Consider the following 21,201-nt stretch of genomic DNA (forward strand, 5'->3'; position numbering starts at 1 on the left):
CAGTTAAAAAGATGTTGTACATGTAAAAAAATGAAATGAGTTCATATGTTTGACAAAAAATGTTCCTTCGTGTCTTTAAATAAACTAGGAATTATGCCCGTGCGTTGCTACGGGATGGATAGGCAATGGTTGAAGAGAGGATGGTACACGGATGACTTCCACCGAGTGCATTTTTTCTCTGACTTTGAAGCACATTCTTCAAGAGTTCAGTTACTAATTCAAAGGATTTTCGAAGTAAGAGCACGCATGATGTTTTTTGTATGACTGTATGACTTCAATGTGACATTGTAGATTAGACCGTTAATATATAATAAATATATTGTGACAACACATACCTCACCAGTAAATTAACCATCGTATTGATATCACACAGTAAAAATTTCTTATACTTCGCCTAGTGTCGAAGCATGTTGTGTGTGTGTGCTCACTGGGAAGTCCTTGTCGCATGGATGTATAACTTCTTATGTTGTCGTGATATATGTAGGATTTCTCCATCGCAGTTCAATCTTTGCTTAGAGTGTTGCGCCTCAATTGTTGGTTCTTTTGTTCTGGTTGCATATTTGTGTCTTTCTGCCTTTTCCATGCACACTTTTTTATCATCTGTGTTGGCTTCATGTTTGCTTTTTTTGTGTGTATTCTTTTGCAACCGGGTCAAATCTTTAGTTCTTTTGCTTAGTGGATAGGCTTCATGTCACCTTTTCAGTTTTTTCCTGCTTTTCTTCGTTAGTCATTCATGCATACCGCCTTTTATCTCTTTTTCTTTTTTGTTCTTTGCCATCTCCATGACTCGAGATTGCCATCCAAATTACTTTCCTGCACGAGAGTTTTGGATACTATATGAATCTGTTGTTGATTAAAAAACTGGTATAAAATCTACATCATAAATAGAGCATATGTAGCTACTTATAAATAAATCTAATTACACTGGATATGAGCATCGGAATATATGTGTTGTTTGCATGCTAGAGTATTGTGTTTTTCCTTGAAGCAATTTAGATAGCAGAAAAATGATATTAAAGTAAGAGCATTGCTATATACACCATGTTTTTCGTCCGACTTCACTACGAAGTTTTAGATAAGTATGTCAATACCTAGTGACAAAGCATACCAGACCAGCATATTAACCATTGCACAAACATCGAATATTAAAAATGTCGTATATGTAATACCTCAAAAGTAATTTTACATGGATGCAATTGTTTTTGTTTCTCCATAGCATCAATGTTTTGGTCAAAAGGATGTATAAGTTGGTTGCCTTGTTCCTCCATACCACCTTCAACATGACCATATTCAAGGACATCAAGCATGTCATCTTCTTCCTGATCCGGAACAACAACCTTATTAAGAACAATTAAAGACTTTGTGGTCATGACATGTAAATACCTATATTTTCATGCCGATATTTTACTATACACTCGTATAAACCGAAATCAGCAGCGCCCGGAGATAATTTATGTATGTACTTTATTGGACGTCCAGGCATACATGTTGCCGCCGTGTCCGTATGTGACCTGAGCTATTTAGTCAATATGAGTACGTCAAAAAATACAAACAGATGCAAATCCAACTTCAATAAAAATGTAGAACCAAAGCCGCAATCGTGTGCATGTAGATTCGGGAAGAAATAAAATGCATGCACAGCCAAGCGGTTTTTTTAGCATCAATACAGACACAAGCGCTCATATACACGCACATACACTCACCCCTATGAACGCACACACACACACCCTACTCCTATGAGTACCTCCCACTGAAAGCGCATCGCCGGAAATCCTGAAATAAATCCAGGAATAATGCGAGCACCAGAATTTGAACCCTGGTGGATTGAGGATACCACTGTCCACCTAACCATCTCAACCACAGTGAAAGAACATGCGGTGCCCCCATGTTTGGTTTTGGTAATTGATGACAATCTCTATGGACTAATGGTTGTCTTGAGTTATATTTGAAGGATTTGTCCATAGGATTTTCTTGAAGTCCATGTGTTGGTTTCAAGGAGTTTATGAGTTGACCAAGGTGCTATTAAGAAATTATCCAAAGATTGGTCATGCGAGTGTTGAGCTTATTGCAAGCATGTCTTGAAGAAGAAGGTTGTGTGATCATTCATGTTTACCTTCAATACATCATCCAAATGAAGAGAGTTGCAAAGATTTAAGGTTGATCAAGACTAAGTCAATAGTGAATCAAGTTGATCAACTCACAAAGCGTAGAAGATGTACCGAGAGGGATCAAGTGATCCCATGGTATGGTAAGCTTTGTCCATTGCACTTTGTGTACTAACCCATGGTCTATGTGAGAGTTCTATGTGGGGATAGGTACGTATCCATGGGCTTGCATCAAGAGGAAGATATCATACAACCCATGGAAAGGATGACATCAAATGGTGATCGTCATCAAGATTGTCGTGTGCAAGTTCAAGTGGAGCATCACGAAGAGATCAAGTGCTTGAATCTTGCCATCCATTGTGGTGTCAATGGACTTGTGAAGATGAGCCGAAGAGTGGCTCACCCATAGTGGACTATGGGGGAGCAATCATCTAGTCTTCATCGAGCTAACGCAATCAAGAAAGGTGGTCCATCTTGAGGGAGTCAAGATCGTCATCATCTAGCTCAAGTGGACCATGTGCAAGACAGAGGTTTTCCCTTGATAGGTTTTCTATTTTACCGGTCTCATGGTGGTAGTAGGGAGACCGGGTTATATGATCATTTGCCGTACTATCAAGGGGGGCTCTCAAGTTGGTAGCTTGATCGTATCGTTAGTAGAGAGATCAAACCATTGCATCCTTGCATCATGTTTCTTGGTTCTTTGTTGGTTCTCTTTGTGAGTCTTAGAGCTTATGGTCATCTTCATGACAAGCTTGAGTTCATCGAAAACGGAGTTCGCATGCGTCTTCTATGATGTTTTCGGTGTTGGAGGTTTTACCGGTCTTATCCAAGGAAGGGTTCTCACCATTTTATTATGGGCCTTTTCTCATTTGCTTCTTATTGATATTTCTATCAAGATTGTGTTAGCCCTTGTTTCTAGCTTTCCAACAAACTTGGTTTCATCGAATTCGGAGCTCATATGCGAAAGTTGTGGCTATTTTGATATTGCCTGTTTTACATAGAGAGGTTGTACCGCCCCGTAGAGAGGTTGTACCGGTTGACCGGTACAACCGGTGTTTGGAGCGGTTGTACCGCTCAAGAATTGGTCCGGAGGTTGTACCGGCCATGTACCGCTCTACCACCGGACTAGTTTCTGTTTTGGAGCGGTTCTTGGGCGGTTGTTGACCGGTTTAACCGGTCTAACCGGTACTACCGGTTCCCCAGGCTGTTGTACCGCTTAGAGCTTTTCCCAGGTTGGTTTTTCCTCTGCTTTGGCCGGTTGTATCGGTTCATGCACCAGTTGTACCGGTCCTACAGGTTTCTGCACATAACGGGCAGATTCGTGGGGACCTATTTAAGGGGGTCTTCTTCCCTAATGGTTCCCTATCTCTTTAGCTCGTTTTTGCCCCCATTGTTGACCTTCTTCGAGCTTGCTAACTCTCAATCCCTCCATGGATTCTTGCTAGTTTTTGAGGGAAAAGAGAGAGGAGATCTAGATCCACATTTCCATCAATCACTTTCTCCTCTATGTGAGGGGAACCCCTTGGATCTAGTTCTTGGAGTTCTTGGTGTTCTCCTTCTTGTTCTTCCTCTCATTTTCCTCCCTAGCATTAATTGCTTCGGTGGGATTTGAGAGAGAAGGACTTGGGCACTCCGTGTGCCCTTGCCATTGCATTTGGTGCATCGGTTTGAGTTCTCCACGGTGATACGTGGAAGTTACAAGTTGAGAAGCTTATTACTCTTGGGTGCTTGGTGCCCTTGAGCTTGTTCCTCTTGGGTGCTTGGGCGCCCTAGACGGTTGGTGGTGTTCGGAGCTCAATCATTGTGGTGTAAAGCTCCGAGCAAGCGTCGGGGTCTCCAATTAGGTTGTGGAGATCGCCCCGAGCAATTTAACGGGTTCCGGTGACCGCCCCCAAGGGTTGCCAAAGTGTACGGGTTCAGTGACCGCCCCCAAGGGTTGCCATTTGTACGGGTTCGGTGACCGCCCTCAAGGGTCCCTTAGTTGAATCACGGCATCTTGCATTGTGCAAGGGCGTGAGGAGATTACGGTGGCCCTAGTGGCTTCTTAGGGAGCATTGTGCCTCCACACCGCTCCAAACGAAGATTAGCATCCGCAAGGGTGTGAACTTCGGGATACATCATCGTCTCCGCGTGCCTCGGTTATCTCTTACCCGAGCCCTTTACTTATGCACTTTACTTTGTGATAGTCATATTGTTCTTGTCATATATCTTCCTATCACATAGTTGCTTATCTTGCTTAGCATAAGTTGTTGGTGCACATAGGTGAGCCTAGTTGTTGTAGGTTTTGTGCTTGACAAATTAACCGTTAGGTTTATTCCGCATTTGTTCAAGCCTAAACCGTAAATATTTTAAAACGCCTATTCACCCCTCCCCCTCTAGGCGACATCCACGATCTTTCAATTGGTATCAGAGCCTCGTCTCTCTTTATTAGGCTTTACCGCCTAGAGAGTAAAGATGTCGACTAGGGGATTAGGATTCTCTGACACTCTTAGTTTCGATGGCACAAATTTTGATGTTTGGGTAATTCACATGCTTAATCTCTTTAGGGTCATGGACCCAAATTTAGAGCGAATTGTAGATATGGGTTTTTCTCCTCCAAAGGATCCCCAAAGATTATCTTTAGAGGATGAGAAAAACTCTTATCTCAATGCTCAAGCTTCTAATGTGCTTTTCGATGCTTTGAGCAATGTAGTTATATTTCAACTCATGCCGTTCCGGGATGCTCATGAGTTATGGACAAAGCTTCAAGATAAATATGGCGTGTCCAAGATTTGTAAGGATGACTGTTCTCCCTCCACCTCCGGTCGTATTGTCTTCTCAACTTCTTCTACTTCACCTACATGTGGTTTGCCACAAGGTAATGATATGGTGAGTAGTGTTGGTCATTGAAATGATAATAGTATGCTTATTGTGGATGATCCTTCATCACTATATTGTTGCAATGCTCCTTCTTTGGGCTTTAACACTTCGAGCACTCCAAATGTTTCACATGCTTGCGTTGATAGTCCTTGCATATCATGTAGAAATTGCTTGACTAAATCTCATGATGATATGCTTGCTATGTCTTGTTGCCATGATAAAAATGCATCTATTTCCTCAAATTGTTGTGCTAACAATGTAGAGGAAATCCAACACTCCATGGAACAAGATATGGTGTTTAATGGTGCCTCAAGGGATCCTACACCATCATCTATTGCTTTTTGCCTTATGGCTAAGGCGTCAAAGGTATCTCCTACTTTGTACCCCAATATGTCTCTTGATGATGATGTTGATGCTAATGATGATGAGGATAATGATGAAGAGAATGATAATGTTGCCTCCTTAAAAACTAAGGGGGAAATGATTTTTAAAGCTCTTCATAAAAATAAATTTGCTCGCTCCAACTTCATGAAAATAATGTCCATTTCCATTGATGGCAAGAAATACATTGAGGAGTTGGAATCTCATCTAGAGGAGCATGAGGCCACCATTGATAAAATGGAAGGTCATGGGCGTGATTACGCTAATGAGATTGCGGACCTCTCTCAAGCTCTTGAACTTGAACAAACCACCAAGGAATCTCTTGAGGAGACTTTTGCTCTAGAATTGTCTAGAGTGAAGGAATCTACTGATAGAGCTCTTAAGGTGGCCAATGTCTTTGAAACTAAAAATGCTAAGCTTGAAGTTTCTCATGCTAGACTCCTTGAGGATTTTGAGCACCTCGAAAATGGCTCAAGGGTCATCAAGGGTGAGCTCATCAAACTCACCGAGTCTCATGCTCAACTTGAAGCTTCTTATTTGAAAGAGCTTGCCAAGTTGCCTTCTCCTCTTGTTGTTAATGATGATGCTTGTGCTACTAATTCTATTACTTGTGAAGCATCCATTTTGAAGGAGAATGTTGAGCTACGGGCTCAACTTGAGGTGCTATCTTGCAATTATGGGAAATTGGAAGAAAGTCATGAAAAAGCTCTCAAGCTCTCATGATGATCTTCTAGTATCCCATAGTGTGCTAAAGATAGCTCATGAGGCCATGATTGCTAAGGTAACATCTAGTGAGCCTCATGTGGATACTAGCACTACTTCTAGTCAAAATAGTATATTGCCATGTGTTAGTCCTTGTAATTCATCTACTCACAATGTTGGTACATCTTGTGATGAATTGCTTTCCTTGCCTTGTTGCTCTAACGATGAAGCTTATACTTCCTCTAGTACTTGTGTTGAGACTAACCCTGTAGAGGAAATCAAAGAGCTCAAGGCCCAAGTCACTTCTTTGAAGAAAGACTTGGAAAAGAGTCATCAAGGGAAATCCACACTCAACAATATCTTGAGTGTGCAAAAATCCCCCAATGACAAAGGTGGACTTGGATTCAACTCCAATAAGAAGAAGAAGTCCAACATGAACAAGAAGAAGGGCCAAGAAAAGGTCAAGAATTCGGCCAAGATTGTTTGCTTCAAGTGCAAAGTTGAAGGGCATCATGTTAGATCTTGCCCATTGAAGAAGAAGGCCATTAGTGTCAAGCAACAAGTGAAGAGGGCACAAGTTCAATCTCATGCTCAACATCAAGTTGAAGAAATGCCTCTTCCCAAGAAGACTCAAGTTAATGCTTCTCAAATTGAGAAATCAAGTGGGAAGAAAGTGAAGAGTAGACGTTGCTACTTATGTCGTGAGAAAGGTCACGTCGCTTCTTCATGCACTAGTGGTAACTTATCCAACCCAATTATTATTGATGATAGCTATTCTCTTGGTAAGGATAAGGTTGGCAATGTGTTTGCCAAGTTTGTTGGTACTCAAAGTGGTGTCAAGCAAAGAACCATTTGGGTAGCCAAACCTATTGTGACTAACCTCTTAGGACCCAAATTGGTTGGGGACCAACAAGCTCAAACTTGATCAATAGGTGTTGTTGGAGGGCATTGGAGACTTGGCTACATTATGAAGAATTAAGGGGACTTCATCATTCTCTTTGTCTCAAGCCAAGTCAATTGGATTATCAAGTTTCTATCTTATATCCAATGTGCCTCCTTGCGGTAACTTGTACTTAAAATTGCTTACATTCAAAGTTACTTGCCCCCTTGCATGTTTTGGTTTTGTTCCTTGCATGTGTTTGTATATGTTGTGATTCCAACTTGCTTATCTTGAGCAAACAAGTATGTGTGTATTGGTTTGCACATCATGTACGTGTGTGTCGTGCGTTGAGCCTTTATGTTTCTTGTTTGTATCCTAGTTGGCTCGTGTGAGAGATTAATGGAACATCCCATTTTGAGGGAGTGATGTGCTTTGTGCACCTCACAATCCTATAAATGTGTGTACATGAGGAATACCATCTAGTATTGATATTACAAGATTATCTAGTCGCTAGGTGGTATATCTCTCATGAGAAATTCAAACTCTAAATAGTCCATTAATTATCTCTTGTTTGTTCCTCTTATTGCCTCTTGTTAAGTTCTTATTGGTATCACATTATGGGGGAGTAATATGCTAAGTGCATATTACAAGCCTAGAAAATGTGTACATTTGAGATATTGTCACCTAGAATTGATATTGTAGATTATCTTGTTCCTAGGTGGCATGTTAGCTCTATAAGTTGCAATTTGCGTGTGTTTGGTGTGAAGATGATGTTGGATATCATTGCTATCTACCAACGGGAATTATTTCCAAATACTTCTTGTCTTTTAACAATTGGTACTCACTTATGTGTGGTAGAAATTATTGATCATCTTCACGTTGGCATTTGCTTTTTATTTGCCTTATCTCTTGCCAAGTTTGTGTCAACTCCCATTGTCTTCCCTACCATTTGTGGATCTTGTTTATTTCTTGTTCTTGTCTAGTGTTTTCTAGATATAGTGAAAGTGATGATCCCACCTTGTGCATTTTGTATTCAAATGCAAATCCTATGTAATGCACAACTTGTGGGGGAGCTATTCTATTTTCTCTAAAACGCTCATCTTGTGATCCTCATCAAGTGTGTTTTGGTGGAAGGCAAGCCATTTATTTTTGGTACATTGTGCCATCATTAAACTTTGTTGAGAGCTTGGTTTGTTTGGAACCATCCTCTTTTTAGGAGTTTGACATCTTTAGTTTAGTGTGTATCAATGGATATCTCATTCCTTGATGTATCTTTAATGATATCTTCCAAGTGATTATTTCTCCATTTGGTATCCTTTTCACTTGGCATTTCTTAGTCTTTTGGTTTCGGGTTTTGAAAGTCTTGAGCATGCATGTTTACTTCATGTATTTCATTTGGCATGTTTTCTTTCTTTGACTCAATATATAGCGGGAACTCCACCTAGTCTCAATTTGGATGAGATGTGCATGAAATTCATTTTCATATTTATATGCACATATTTATGTGGAGTTTGCCCTATGTATTGGTGTTTCTAACTATTTGGTCCCGATGAGTTTGGGTACCATTTAGTTTGTGTTGTTCTTCTAGGAACATTTGGAGATGCATTGGATGCTCGGCTCACTCACAAGGAAGGTGTTGTCACCATGTGCATATTGGAGTCAAGCTAGGATGATCAATGAACTACTATCTACCTTCAATTGGTATCTACTACATCCTTCCAATGATATCTCGGTAACAAGTATCTATTCATGCTTTCTCCTCTTGCATTCAACCTTGTGTAGGTTGCATCTCGGCATGATTTTCATTTCATATCTTGTGATACTTGTTTCCTTTCTCAAAACATCCCAATGATGATCTCTCATTGCTAGTTGTGATGCCTTTGATGGATATGTGTTTGGACTTCATTTATATACAATAAGACCTTATCCAGCCAAGTGCTATGCTTTCAAGCAAATATCTTATTGGTATATTTATGACTTCCTTGTGGATATCTTGTTCCTTCGTGTTGTAACTGTTTCGGGTGTACATCCTTCTTTGTAGATATATATATCATCATGATTTAGTCTACATAGAACCTTATACACTTGAGAGAAATTACATCTCTAGTTGATATCTTTTCTTTCACGTCCACCTTGTCTTTCTTATGTTATTTCTTTGGTGGCTCCGTGAAAGCTTTTGCCTTGAGTGCGTGTCCTCTATCGTTACATCTTGTTGCACTCTTGTGTGGTGAAGATTATTTTCCTCTTGCTTATCTTTACGAGGTTTTTGCCATCTTAATTGGTATCCCTCGTCTTGATGAGCCTCCCCTCGTCTATCTTCACCACGGGTTGTCACAAGCATAGGTTCTCTTTTGCTTATTAGTAAGCTTGTGAAGCCATTTTCCAGTTGTGTGTGGGAATGATAGGCCTTGCACCATGTGCCTCATTCTTTCAAGACTATGTTGATGCTTAATGCCCATCCTAATCTTAGTCTTCTCAAGTGCTTCGCCATGACTCACATACATCATTTTGGTTGAGCCTATTCTTAAGTTGCCTCTTTTACATGTTGCTCAACCATGTGCTTGTTGCAAGCGCTAGGCTTTGTTTCCTATATGCTCACTTGCACTGGATGTGAGTTTCTATTGATTTTGGGGGAGCTATGATCCTATTTTGTGCACTTTGTATTCAAATACAAAAATTCTTTTGTGTGCACAAATCATGGGGAGCTTCTCTAGTTTCTTTAAAACACTCCTCTGCGCTTTTCATAATATCTTTATTCTTGTGGCATGTAGGATCATTGGTCTAGTTGGTTCAATTGATTTCCGTTGATTGCTTGCTTCAATTGGTATCTTCTGATTGCTTGTGTCTCTCTTTGTTATGTCTTTGTGGCATATCTTTTTGTTGCAATCTTTGGGCATCAATATAGTTTGTCTTCCTCCAAGTATTGGCAGTTGGATATGTGTATTGCATTCCACTCTCTTGTTGAGAAATACACAATTTATGGAGGAACACATTTTATATTGGCCTTCTAAGCTTTTAGCCCATTTTGGCAATCGATGCCAATGGGGGAGAAGTTTTAGAGAATTTTGTGGAGAAGTTTAGAGAGTTATCTCCTCTTGCTTTGGTTTTGTTCCTTAGCATTTGCATCTCATACGCATGCACTATTGGTTGTTGCATTGCATAGTGAAGCATAATTCCTTATATAAACTCTCTTAAAAGTGATTGTCATCAATTACCAAAATGGGGGAGATTGAAAGAACATGCGGTGCCCCCATGTTTGGTTTTGGTAATTGATGACAATCTCTATGGACTAATGGTTGTCTTGAGTTATATTTGAAGGTTTTGTCCATAGGATTTTCTTGAAGTTCATGTGTTGGTTTCAAGGAGTTTATGAGTTGACCAAGGTGCTATTAAGGAATTATCCAAAGATTGGTCATGTGGGTGTTGAGCTTATTGCAAGCATGTCTTGAAGAAGAAGGTTGTGTGATCATTCATGTTTACCTTCAATACATCATCCAAATGAAGAGAGTTGCAAAGATTTAAGGTTGATCAAGACTAAGTCAATAGTGAATCAAGTTGATCAACTCACAAAGCGTAGAAGATGTATCGAGAGGGATCAAGTGATCCCATGGTATGGTAAGCTTTGTCCATTGCACTTTGTGTACTAACCCATGGTCTATGTGAGAGTTCTATGTGGGGTTAGGTACGTATTCATGGGCTTGCATCAAAAGGAAGATATCATACAACCCATGGAAAGGATGACATCAAGTGGTGATCGTCATCAAGATTGTCGTGTGCAAGTTCAAGTGGAGCATCACGAAGAGATCAAGTGCTTGAATCTTGCCATCCATTGTGGTATCAATGGACTTGTGAAGATGAGCCAAAGAGTGGCTCACCCATAGTGGACTATGGGGGAGCAATCATCTAGTCTTCATCGAGCCAACGCAATCAAGAAAGGTGGTCCATCTTGAGGGAGTCAAGATCGTCATCATCTAGCTCAAGTGGACCATGTGCAAGGCAGACGTTTTCCCTTGATAGGTTTTCTATTTTACCGGTCTCATGGTGGTAGTAGGGAGACCGGGTTATATGATCGTTTGCCGTACTATCAAGGGGGGCTCTCAAGTTGGTAGCTTGATCGTATCGCTAGTAGAGAGCTCAAACCATTGCATCCTTGCATCATGTTTCTTGGTTCTTGTTTGGTTCTCTTTGTGAGTCTTAGAGCTTATGGTCATCTTGATGACAAGTTTGAGTTCATCGAAAACGGAGTTCGCATGCGTCTTCTATGATGTTTTCGGTGTTGGAGGTTTTACCGGTCTTATCCAAGGAAGGGTTCTCACCATTCTATTATGGGCCTTTTCTCATTTGCTTCTTATTGATATTTCTATCAAGATTGAGTTAGCCCTTGTTGCTAGCTTTCCAACAAACTTGGTTTCATCGAATTCGGAGCTCGTATGCGAAAGTTGTGGCTGTTTTGATATTGCCTGTTTTACATAGAGAAGTTGTACCACCCCGTAGAGAGGTTGTACCGGTTGACCGGTACAACCGGTGTTTGGAGCGGTTGTACCGCTCCAGAATTGGTCCGGAGGTTGTACCGGCCATGTACCGCTCTACCACCGGACTAGTTTCTGTTTTGGAGCGGTTCTTGGGCGGTTGTTGACCGGTTTAATCGGTCTAACCGGTACTACCGGTTCCCCAGGCTGTTGTACCGCTTAGAGCTTTTCCCAGGTTGGTTTTTCCTCTGCTTTGGCCGATTGTACCGGTTTGTGCACCGGTTGTACCGGTCCTACAGGTTTCTGCACATAACGGGCAGATTCGTGGGGACCTATTTAAGGGGGTCTTCTTCCCCAATGGTTCCCTATCTCTTTAGCTCGTTTTTGCCCCCATTGTTGACCTTCTTCGAGCTTGCTAACTCTCAATCCCTCCATGGATTCTTGCTAGTTTTTGAGGGAAAAGAGAGAGGAGATCTAGATCCACATTTCCACCAATCACTTTCTCCTCTATGTGAGGGAAACCCCTTGGATCTAGTTCTTGGAGTTCTTGGTGTTCTCCTTCTTGTTCTTCCTCTCATTTTCCTCCCTAGCATTAGTTGCTTCGGTGGGATTTGAGAGAGAAGGACTTGGGCACTCCGTGTGCCCTTGCCATTGCATTTGGTGCATCGGTTTGAGTTCTCCACGGTGATACGTGGAAGTTACAAGTTGAGAAGCTTATTACTCTTGGGTGCTTGGTGCCCTTGAGCTTGTTCCTCTTGGGTGCTTGGGCGTCCTAGACGGTTGGTGGTGTTCGGAGCTTAATCATTATGGTGTAAAGCTCCGAGCAAGCGTCGGGGTCTCCAATTAGGTTGTGGAGATCGCCCCGAGCAATTTGACGGGTTCCGGTGACCGCCCACAAGGGTTGCCATTTGTACGGGTTCGGTGACCGCCCTCAAGGGTCCCTTAGTGGAATCACGGCATTTTGCATTGTGCAAGGGCGTGAGGAGATTACGGTGGCCCTAGTGGCTTCTTGGGGAGCATTGTGCCTCCACACCGCTCCAAACGGAGATTAGCCTCCGCAAGGGTGTGAACTTCGGGATACATCATCGTCTCCGCGTGCCTCGGTTATCTCTTACCCGAGCCCTTTACTTATGCATTTTACTTTGTGATAGTCATATTGTTCTTGTCATATATCTTCCTATCACATAGTTGCTTATCTTGCTTAGCATAAGTTGTTGGTGCACATAGATGAGCCTAGTTGTTGTAGGTTTTGTGCTTGACAAATTAACCGTTAGGTTTATTCCGCATTTGTTCAAGCCTAAACCGTAAATATTTTAAAACGCCTATTCACTCCCCCCCTCTAGGCGACATCCACGATCTTTCACACAGGTTGGTTCGCCACAGCCAAGCTGTTTGATGGATAAAAGAGCGTATCCCTCCTAGTCAATTCTTATTTCTGTAATCAACCTATAGTTATTTATATTATCAAATCTAGCTAATCTTTATTCGGTGAATGCTCCCGTGTCCAGCCCATTCGGGTGTCCGTTGCAACAAATTATCCAGCTGTGGCTAAAAAACAGTAAAGACAACGAAACGTGTTGTCAGATCCGGAGATCCCACACGCACCGCTGTCTATCTCGCCAACACGTTTCGTTTCCCCACACTCCGGATTCCCTTTCCTATCTTCTCTCCTCTTCTCTCTGTCCAGCGGGGAACGACAATCCAGTCCTTCTCAATGGCCGCCGCTGCTTCAAGGCCTCCCCGTAGAGCTCTCGATCCAGATCAGATCCAGGCCACCACCGAGCCCCTCGACCGCCTCCTCCTTCCTCTTTGCCCTCGCGCACGCCGCCCCACCGGAGCTCAGTGCCTCCTCGCAGCGCCTCCTTCTCCCTCCTTTCTCCTTCTTCCTCTCTTCCCCCTGCATCTCTGACCTTTCTTTTTCTCTATGGCCATGAGCAGAGGAAGCAAGCAGGGAGCCTCGCCGCCGCCGCCACCACGGCCGTCGTCGCGCCGCCGCTGCCTCCGAGTTCGCCGATCATTGGCGAGCATCTGTGCCGTGACCGGCGTCGCGACCCTCTGCCTCGCCTCCATCATACGTGAGGATGAAGACGACAGCGCGCCATCGACCCGTCCCGGGCCGTCCCTCGCCACGCTCGCGTGGAGCGCACCTGCGCGTGGACCGCCGACCGGGCAAGCCGCCCCTCGCCGATAGGAGCGCCGGTGCCGCTCGCCTGAAGCATCTAATGGCGGCCCAGACGTTGTTCCCTGGATGACTGGGACTCCTCTTTGAGTTCATTCTTATCCCCATCTGCATCTCTGTCATTTTAGTAATTTGTAAATCATCACCCCCGACGTTGTTGGTTGTGCTAATTTGATTTCGTCGTGAAGGCCACTGGCCTCGCCAAGCAGCAGGAGGACCTGTGGGCTAGGCTCGCCTGCCGCAAGCGCGCCCGCGAGCTCGCCCTCATGCCGGCCAAGGCCACCTCCGGCTACTTCCTGTCCGCCGCGCTCTCCAACGCCTCGACCCATTCTTGGGCTCACGCGGCGCCGACGCCCGCCGCGACGCATCACCCCTTCCTTGGCTTCTCCAGAATGCACGCCGCCGGCGGCAAGCGGCGGCGCGTGCCGGGCGTTGGAGGCCGGCAATGGATAAGTGGCAGTGGTGGCCGGCAATGGATAAGTGGCAGTGGTAGCAGGGGGTTTTCTGTAAAAACAAAACATTATCTCATCAGGAACACACTTAAAGTAGGACTGCGGGTTGAATTCTCAGAAACGAAGGGACTTTAATGCAAAAAAGCCGACGACAGACAACAGAAACCGAATTTGCTTTATTATTAAAAAAAAAACTAGCAAAAGAGCCCGTGCGTTGTAACGGGAGAGAAAACATAACACACATTCTTAACCCGACAACCATCACCCAAGACTACAATAAGTCCATCTCCTTTATTTTTTCGAGATATCATATTTGTGTTGCCACTTATCCTCCTTCTCACCCTCGCCGGCGATGGCCTCGGTGTTCACACAAAAACAAAAAAACGTGTTTGAATATGTTTAATCCTAAGACGCCTCTCTCCCTCTCTCCTCTCTCTCTCTCTCTCGCGATAAGAAATCTGTTGTTTTCCCCTGAGACATATTTCAGAGGTTTGCATGTGTAGTTATTGAAGTTTTCTTTTCCCTATATTGTTATAATGAGGTGTTTATTTGCAATCCGGGTCGCCGCTGGTATGAAAGGAAAACGGATCTAACGCTATAAATTATAAGTTTGCTCCTAAAACTATATTTTAAAAATATTTAACAGGTAAAATTAACATCTTATTTAGATGCCACATATTTTTCTAGTAAAATTTCATATATAATATGTTGAAATCGAAGTTACGGTTTAAAAGATATGGATAATTTAGAAAATCATTTATTTAACTTAAATATATTCCAAAATAATTTTTAAAAATACTTAACAGGTGAAAATAATCTCATATTCATATTCTACATATTTTTCTAACAAAATTTGATATATAGCATGTTCAAATCGAAATTACGGTTTAAAAGATATGAATGATTTAAAAAATCATTGTTGGACTTAAATATGATCCCCAGAAAAGAAAAAAAGTAAAATGAAAAAAAACAGGGGAGTGAAGCCCCGCCATGGGTCGGCCGATGAACACATTCATGGTACGACGTGCATGAGAAAAGAAAGCTAAATATTGTGGACGCTGGGGATCAAACCCAGGTCTTGTCGATAGAGGAGGGATAGGCCGACCACTCTGCTGGTCTTTGTTCTGTGTCTAATGTATGTCGCGTCACTATAAAGTAACGAAGTAGGCGGTGATTTTTTGTCCGAAAAGTTGAATCGTTTTTCCACTTACCGGTGGCATTGGTGGGTAATTATTATAAGCTTGAAGGGTAATTTTAATGACGGACGACCAGAAGCAATAGCCGCTTTATTAGTAGGGAAAGAGAAAAGATTATTAGGTAAAGATAAAGATGTTCATGTATTTGACCAAATGGGTAAACAAAAACATGACAAATAGGATAAAATTGAAAGAAAACATATGAAAATAGAAACGAGAAAAGAAACAGCAAAAAGAAAAGTAACCACGATCCTTGTTGGGCCACTCCATAGATGGTAAAATGAAGTATAATGGCCCGTGAAAGCCTAATACTAGATAGATAGATAGATAGATCTCGGGTGTTTCTCTCTCTAAAAAAAAGATAGATAGATCTCGGGAGGGAATATTCCCTTTTCTTGCGCTCTTTGTAGTACCCCCCACGCATCCCTCCCCCGCATCCATCTTTTCCCCAGCCCTAATAAAACGGGAGTAAGATCACATTTTCTCTTGGAAAAATAAACTCCACACAGATCGGAAACCTCACCGCACGCCACAGCCTTCCCCGCCCCATCCGCCACCGTCGCCATGGGTAGAGGCAGAGGAGGCCGCAACCGCAAGCCCCGCAACTCCGCCACGTTCCGCCTCTGCCCGCGCCCCGGCGCCGCCGACCCCTCCGACCGCGTCCTCGTCCGCGTCGACGGCAACCCGTACCGCGTCCCCGGCCTCGACGACGACGACGACGACGCCTGCTGCTACTTCGAGGGCGCCGAGCCCTCGTCCTCGCCCTCCGGGGCCGCCCTCCCCGACCACGTCCGCCGCGCGATCCTGGAGCTCGGCCTCCCCGACGACGGCTACAACTACCTCGCCCACATCCGCGAGATCCGCCCCTCGTACTCCTCCACCGGTGGCGGGGGCTCGTCCGCCGTGTTCCTCCCCACCCGCCGCGCTGCGCGCTGCGGTCTCCCGCTGAGCGTCAAGGTCCGATCTGTTTGTTCACTTGGAGCATGCCGCGTAATTTCGTCCCTTCCAGGTGTCTAATCCCGGTACTGTTCTGTGCAGGCATACGACGCGCGTGGTGTTGATGTTGGTCTGGACAATGTCGCTGCAACGGGGGCGCTGATTCCAGTGGAGGAGGCCATCGACCCGGATGTCACCGAACTGCTCGAGGAGAGCGACAACGTTCCACCGGGGTCCTTGGAGGATGAGGATGAAGAGAGTGAGGTGCCACCGGGGATCGTGGAAGATGAGGATGAGGAGAGCGAGGTCCCACCGGAGACCTCGGAGGACGAAGATTCGGAGCTGGAGGACGATTTTGTTATCATTGCAAATCAGCCCGAGGAGGAAGACCAGATGGATCTGGAGGACGATTTTGTTATCCTTGCAAACCAGTCTGACGGCGAAGAGCAGATGGACGTGATGGCCAGCAGGTTGGAGCGAGGCAGTTTCATGGCTGCCTTATGGGCATGTTAAAATGGTGAGCTTGCTACCTAGCATTGTGTTTCTCCGTAAACTAATGCAAAATTATACTTCCTCCGTAAACTAATATAAGAGCGTTTAGATCACTACATCAGATTTTACTATATGTGCTTCCTACCAATATGCATGATTTTTAGTTGCACTTGTAGTTCCTGAACATCAATATTGATGAACTGGGTGAGGTACGGAACATCTGTTAACACCTGCGCTGCCCTCCGGTAATGAGGATCCAGCGTCCCACCACCTCCGCCACCATCCGCTCCCTCACCGCCGCGGGGAACCACGCCGCCGCCCTCCGAGCGCTCTCCTCCCTCTCGGCCTCCTCCGCCCAGCTCGACCACTTCGCGCTCCCGCCGGCCATCAAGTCCGCGGCCGCGCTCCGGGACGGCCGGGCCGCGCGCGCGCTCCACGCGGCCGCCCTCCGCCGCGCGCTCATCCACCGGCCCACCCCCGCCGTCGGCAACGCGCTCCTCACCGCCTACGCGCGCTGCGGCGACCTCGACGGGGCCCTCACGCTCTTCGCCGCCACGCCGCCGGAGCTCCGCGACGCCGTGTCCTACAACTCGCTCATCTCCGCGCTCTGCCTGTTCCGGCAGTGGGAGCGCGCGCTCGACGCCCTCCGCGGCATGCTCGCCGAGGCCCGCCACGACGTCAGCTCCTTCACCCTTGTCAGCGTGCTCCTCGCCTGCTCCCACCTCGCCGGCGACGACGGCCGCCGCCTCGGCCGCGAGGCCCACGCCTTCGCGCTCAAGCACGGCTTCCTCGACGAGGGCGGCAGCGCAGGTGGTGGGACTCGCCGGCCGGCGGGGGCAGAGCGTCGGAGTGCACTTAAGGTGTTCGTGGAAATGAGAGAGAGAGAGGAGGAAGAAGATTGATGCTGACAGGTGGGCCCAAGCGGTCAGATTTGTGCTTAGCACGGACTAAGCGAGCGATTTCGCGACTTGGTAGTTTTTTGCCACGGATTAGGAAAAAAGTGGTAGTTTTCGGGACAAAATCGTAAAGTGGTAGTTTTTCGTCACGGTTCCGTGAATTGTGGTAGTTTTTGGTTAAATACTCGTTAACACTAGAAGTTATGTTAGGAGCTTTTCATGAGGAAGTCCATGCCCTGAAAGTACTGTAAACTAAAGAGTTTTTGGAAGGCTAATCAGACTATCTCATCAAGTTTATTGATCAAATGCCACTGGTAGACAAGGGTTGGAGCGTGAAGCTGTTTGGATAGAGTAGTCGCTGGTTAATTTGTAGGGCGAGGAGTAAATGGATGAGAGCATGTAGCGAGTGGGCTGATGGTAACTTGTAAGCAAGAAATTCAGGCCTTTAACCCAACTAGTAATTGTGGACGTGCAATGCACATTAACACGAGGCAAAGATATTAATTATATTGCATATTAATATTAAGCAAAATATAAATTGCATGTTAATATTAGGTACTAGGCTATATAGTAAGCATGATATTAATTAGGCGATGGTACTAAACATGCTAAACATCGGAGCGATGTAGACCGTTGGATAGATGCAGTTGAATCGGTGAGATTTGTTGGACCTTTGCAACTTGCTCTTTTTATAATGGTATTGGTATATAGTAGATATTTGCACATGAGCTTCGGTTTTCTATAATTTGAGTACCACAATGTTCTGCTGCTACCGCTTAAACAAACATCCTTCCAAGTTCCCAATCAACATCAGGGATAATTCATGCACTTCACTACAAGCCTTTTGGGCTTCAGCTTATATAAGTCTTATCTTTTTTGTGAATTATTTGATGACCCGTAGACACATTCCTGCATCTGTGGTACTATTTTCCCACTGCCCTTTTTAATTTCTTACGCAGTCATATTTTCTCCAAGTTTGTTAACCAAAGCGTCATGTTTCAAGCTGATTTGTTTTCCACTCTGCAAATGACAGCTTGCTTTGGGAAAGAATGCTGCGGTAAAGAAGTCCCAGAAAGCTGTTAGGGGTCCGTCCTTGTCGGCGCACCTTGTGTGCTGATTATTTATCTTATATATATTGTGTTGATAGTGAACTGTTTGTCATAGCACTTCGATTGTCAGTAGGAATAATATTGAACATTTGTGCCAAATGTTGTGCACGCACAAATTAGGTTTCCTTTGGTAGATAAAAACTGATGGGTGATGTACGACAATTCATCTTCGACCGTACCGCTCTCCCTAGATTATGTTTCAAAACTCGTAATGCAAGATGTACAAAGTTGTCGTCGTCTCGTTGTGATATGCTTATTTGTTCCAGCGTTTTGCCTGGTGCATGAATGCTCTTACTGTTGAATATTGAAGATACTTACCACCTTCAAGAGTGAAAAGAATTCAAGGCCCTGTAACTAGAGCAACGGTGTAGTTTCAGATGAGCGGTCCTGTAGTTTCAGATGAGCGGTCCTATTGAGCAAATACCGACTCTGATGTGAACGCATCCCCCGCCGACCCCCGACCCCGAGTGGGTGACCCCGGGAGGAACCATGGATGTCGCCACTACCAGCCATCCCTGTCGGCTGGCAGCCCTTCGTGCCGGCATGCGCAGCCGTGGCGGCAGGCTCTCTCCCAAAGGAGTGAGGTTCTCGGCCTGCAGAGTAGCATTCCGCGGCGACGTTACTTCCTCGGTGGAGTCTGTCGGACGAAGGCGTAGCTTCGCTTCGGAGGCGGCGAATCCCGGTGACGGGACGACTCTTTGGGCGGCGTGGCGATCGATCCCATGGATGCGGCTCCCACCATGGCTTCTCCCCGCTGGCTCCACAGGTTGGCCATGGCCTTGTTGTGGTGGGGGGATCCTGCGCAGCGGCTTGGTCGACGGGACTGCTGGTTTTATGGCAGGGGGGCTCAATCCCCTTCATCTGCACGACGGGGCAACCCCCGGCGACTCCTTACCAACGCTCCCAGCGCGTGGATGCTCTGTGTTAAAACTAATTCTGTAATTAAGGGAAAATCTCCCCTTGAGTAAACCGTCGTTGCGGTTTGTCCCGCAACCGACGCCTCCCTTCGATCTCCTGAAACCGACGCCCCCTCGAGGGATCGTCGTGTCTCTTCGAACGTATAAAAGGGGCATGTAACCATCGATCAAAGTATTCGATCATTCTGATTCAAAACACGTTATCACACACGTAGAACAGCCAGCGAGAGCAAAGAGAATCAACAGAGAGAAAGGAGAAGAGAGGGAGCACGCGCCGCCGGTGAGATGCCTAACCTCGTTTCCTTCTTCCTCCGTCTGATCCGCGAGGATGGTCGTCGATACCGTCGTCGCTACCATGGAGTGGGTGGACTCCGGCGTTTCCGTCGCCGGATGCAAGCCATCCCTCGATTCGGCCGCAGCGCCGCTGGAAGTGGTGCTCCTGGCCGCCACCTCGCTGCTGGACGCGCCCCCCGCGGTGCTCCCCTCGCCCCTGGACGCGCCCAAGATGGTGCTCCATGCGCCCGTGGCCAATCGCCCATGGGGCTCGACCCTCGGATGGTGGCCGGCCCGAGCGCCCCGATGATGAACGGGGCCGCCGCTGTGCCTGGATCGCCCCCCGGATCTCCGCCTCCGCCTCCTCCCCCACCGACCGCGTGGCTCCCGCCCGCGACGCCGACACCCGCCGGCGAGGCTGTTGGCCCGAGCCGTGGCCCTCCTTGTTATGCGCCCGTTCGGAGACGCGCCATTGTGGACGAAGAGGTCGCGCTTGGCTTCGTGTCAGCGCCCACCGACGCCTCCAGTGCCATCCGCCTTGGAGTAGGGATGGAAGGTGTTGGCATCAACTCTCCACCACCACTGGAGGCTACTGTGGGCCCAGGCATCCGCGCGGAGCAGCGCTTCGGCCGCCTCTTCGGGCGCGCCGTCGCGGCCCTCGACCACCGCCCCAGCCGCCTGAAGGAAATATGCCCTAGAGGCAATAATAAAGTTATTATTTATTTCCTCACATCATGATAAATGTTTATTATTCATGCTAGAATTGTATTAACCGGAAACATGATACATGTGTGAATACATAGACAAACATAACGTCAGTAGTATGCCTCTACTTGACTAGCTCATTAATCAAAGATGGTTATGTTTCCTAACCATAGACATGTGTTGTCATTTGATTAACGGGATCACATCATTAGGAGAATGATGTGATTGACATGATCCATTCCGTTAGCCTAGCACTTGATCATTTAGTATGTTGCTATTGCTTTCTTTATGACTTATACATGTTCCTGTAACTATGAGATTATGCAACTCCCGTTTACCGGAGGAACACTTTGTGTTCTACCAAACGTCACAACGTAATTGGGTGATTATAAAGGAGCTCTACAGGTGTCTCCAAAGGTACATGTTGGGTTGGCGTATTTCGAGATTAGGTTTTGTCACTCCGATTGTCGGAGAGGTATCTCTGAGCCCTCTCGGTAATGCACATCACTATAAGCCTTGCAAGCAATGTAGCTAATGAGTTAGTTATGGAATGATGCATTACGTAACGAGTAAAGAGACTTGCCGGTAACGAGATTGAACTAGGTATTAGATACCGACGATCGAATCTCGGGCAAGTAACATGCCGATGA

The 21,201-nt window shown here is 45.6% G+C and overlaps 1 protein-coding gene across 1 annotated transcript; it reads left to right on the top strand.

The window, feature by feature from the left end:
* The first annotated feature begins 15,663 nt into the window (after positions 1 to 15,663).
* LOC123044081 (uncharacterized) lies at positions 15,664 to 18,983 on the top strand. The gene is made up of 3 exons (XM_044466720.1): positions 15,664 to 16,180; positions 16,262 to 16,676; positions 18,581 to 18,983. The coding sequence occupies exons 1-2, from the start codon at positions 15,788 to 15,790 to the stop codon at positions 16,670 to 16,672; spliced, it is 804 nt and encodes a 267-aa protein (XP_044322655.1). The 5' UTR covers positions 15,664 to 15,787; the 3' UTR covers positions 16,673 to 16,676; positions 18,581 to 18,983.
* The last annotated feature ends 2,218 nt before the right edge of the window (positions 18,984 to 21,201 follow it).

This window comes from Triticum aestivum, chromosome 2B, assembly GCF_018294505.1.
Source record: "Triticum aestivum cultivar Chinese Spring chromosome 2B, IWGSC CS RefSeq v2.1, whole genome shotgun sequence".
NCBI lineage: Eukaryota > Viridiplantae > Streptophyta > Magnoliopsida > Poales > Poaceae > Triticum > Triticum aestivum.

Bases quoted from the DNA above. Each gene is read 5' to 3' on its own strand.
- LOC123044081 (XM_044466720.1), top strand. From the start codon at position 15,788: ATGGGTAGAGGCAGAGGAGGCCGCAACCGCAAGCCCCGCAACTCCGCC. The intron at 16,181-16,261 runs GTCCGATCTGTT...TGTTCTGTGCAG, and splicing joins GTCTCCCGCTGAGCGTCAAG to GCATACGACGCGCGTGGTGT.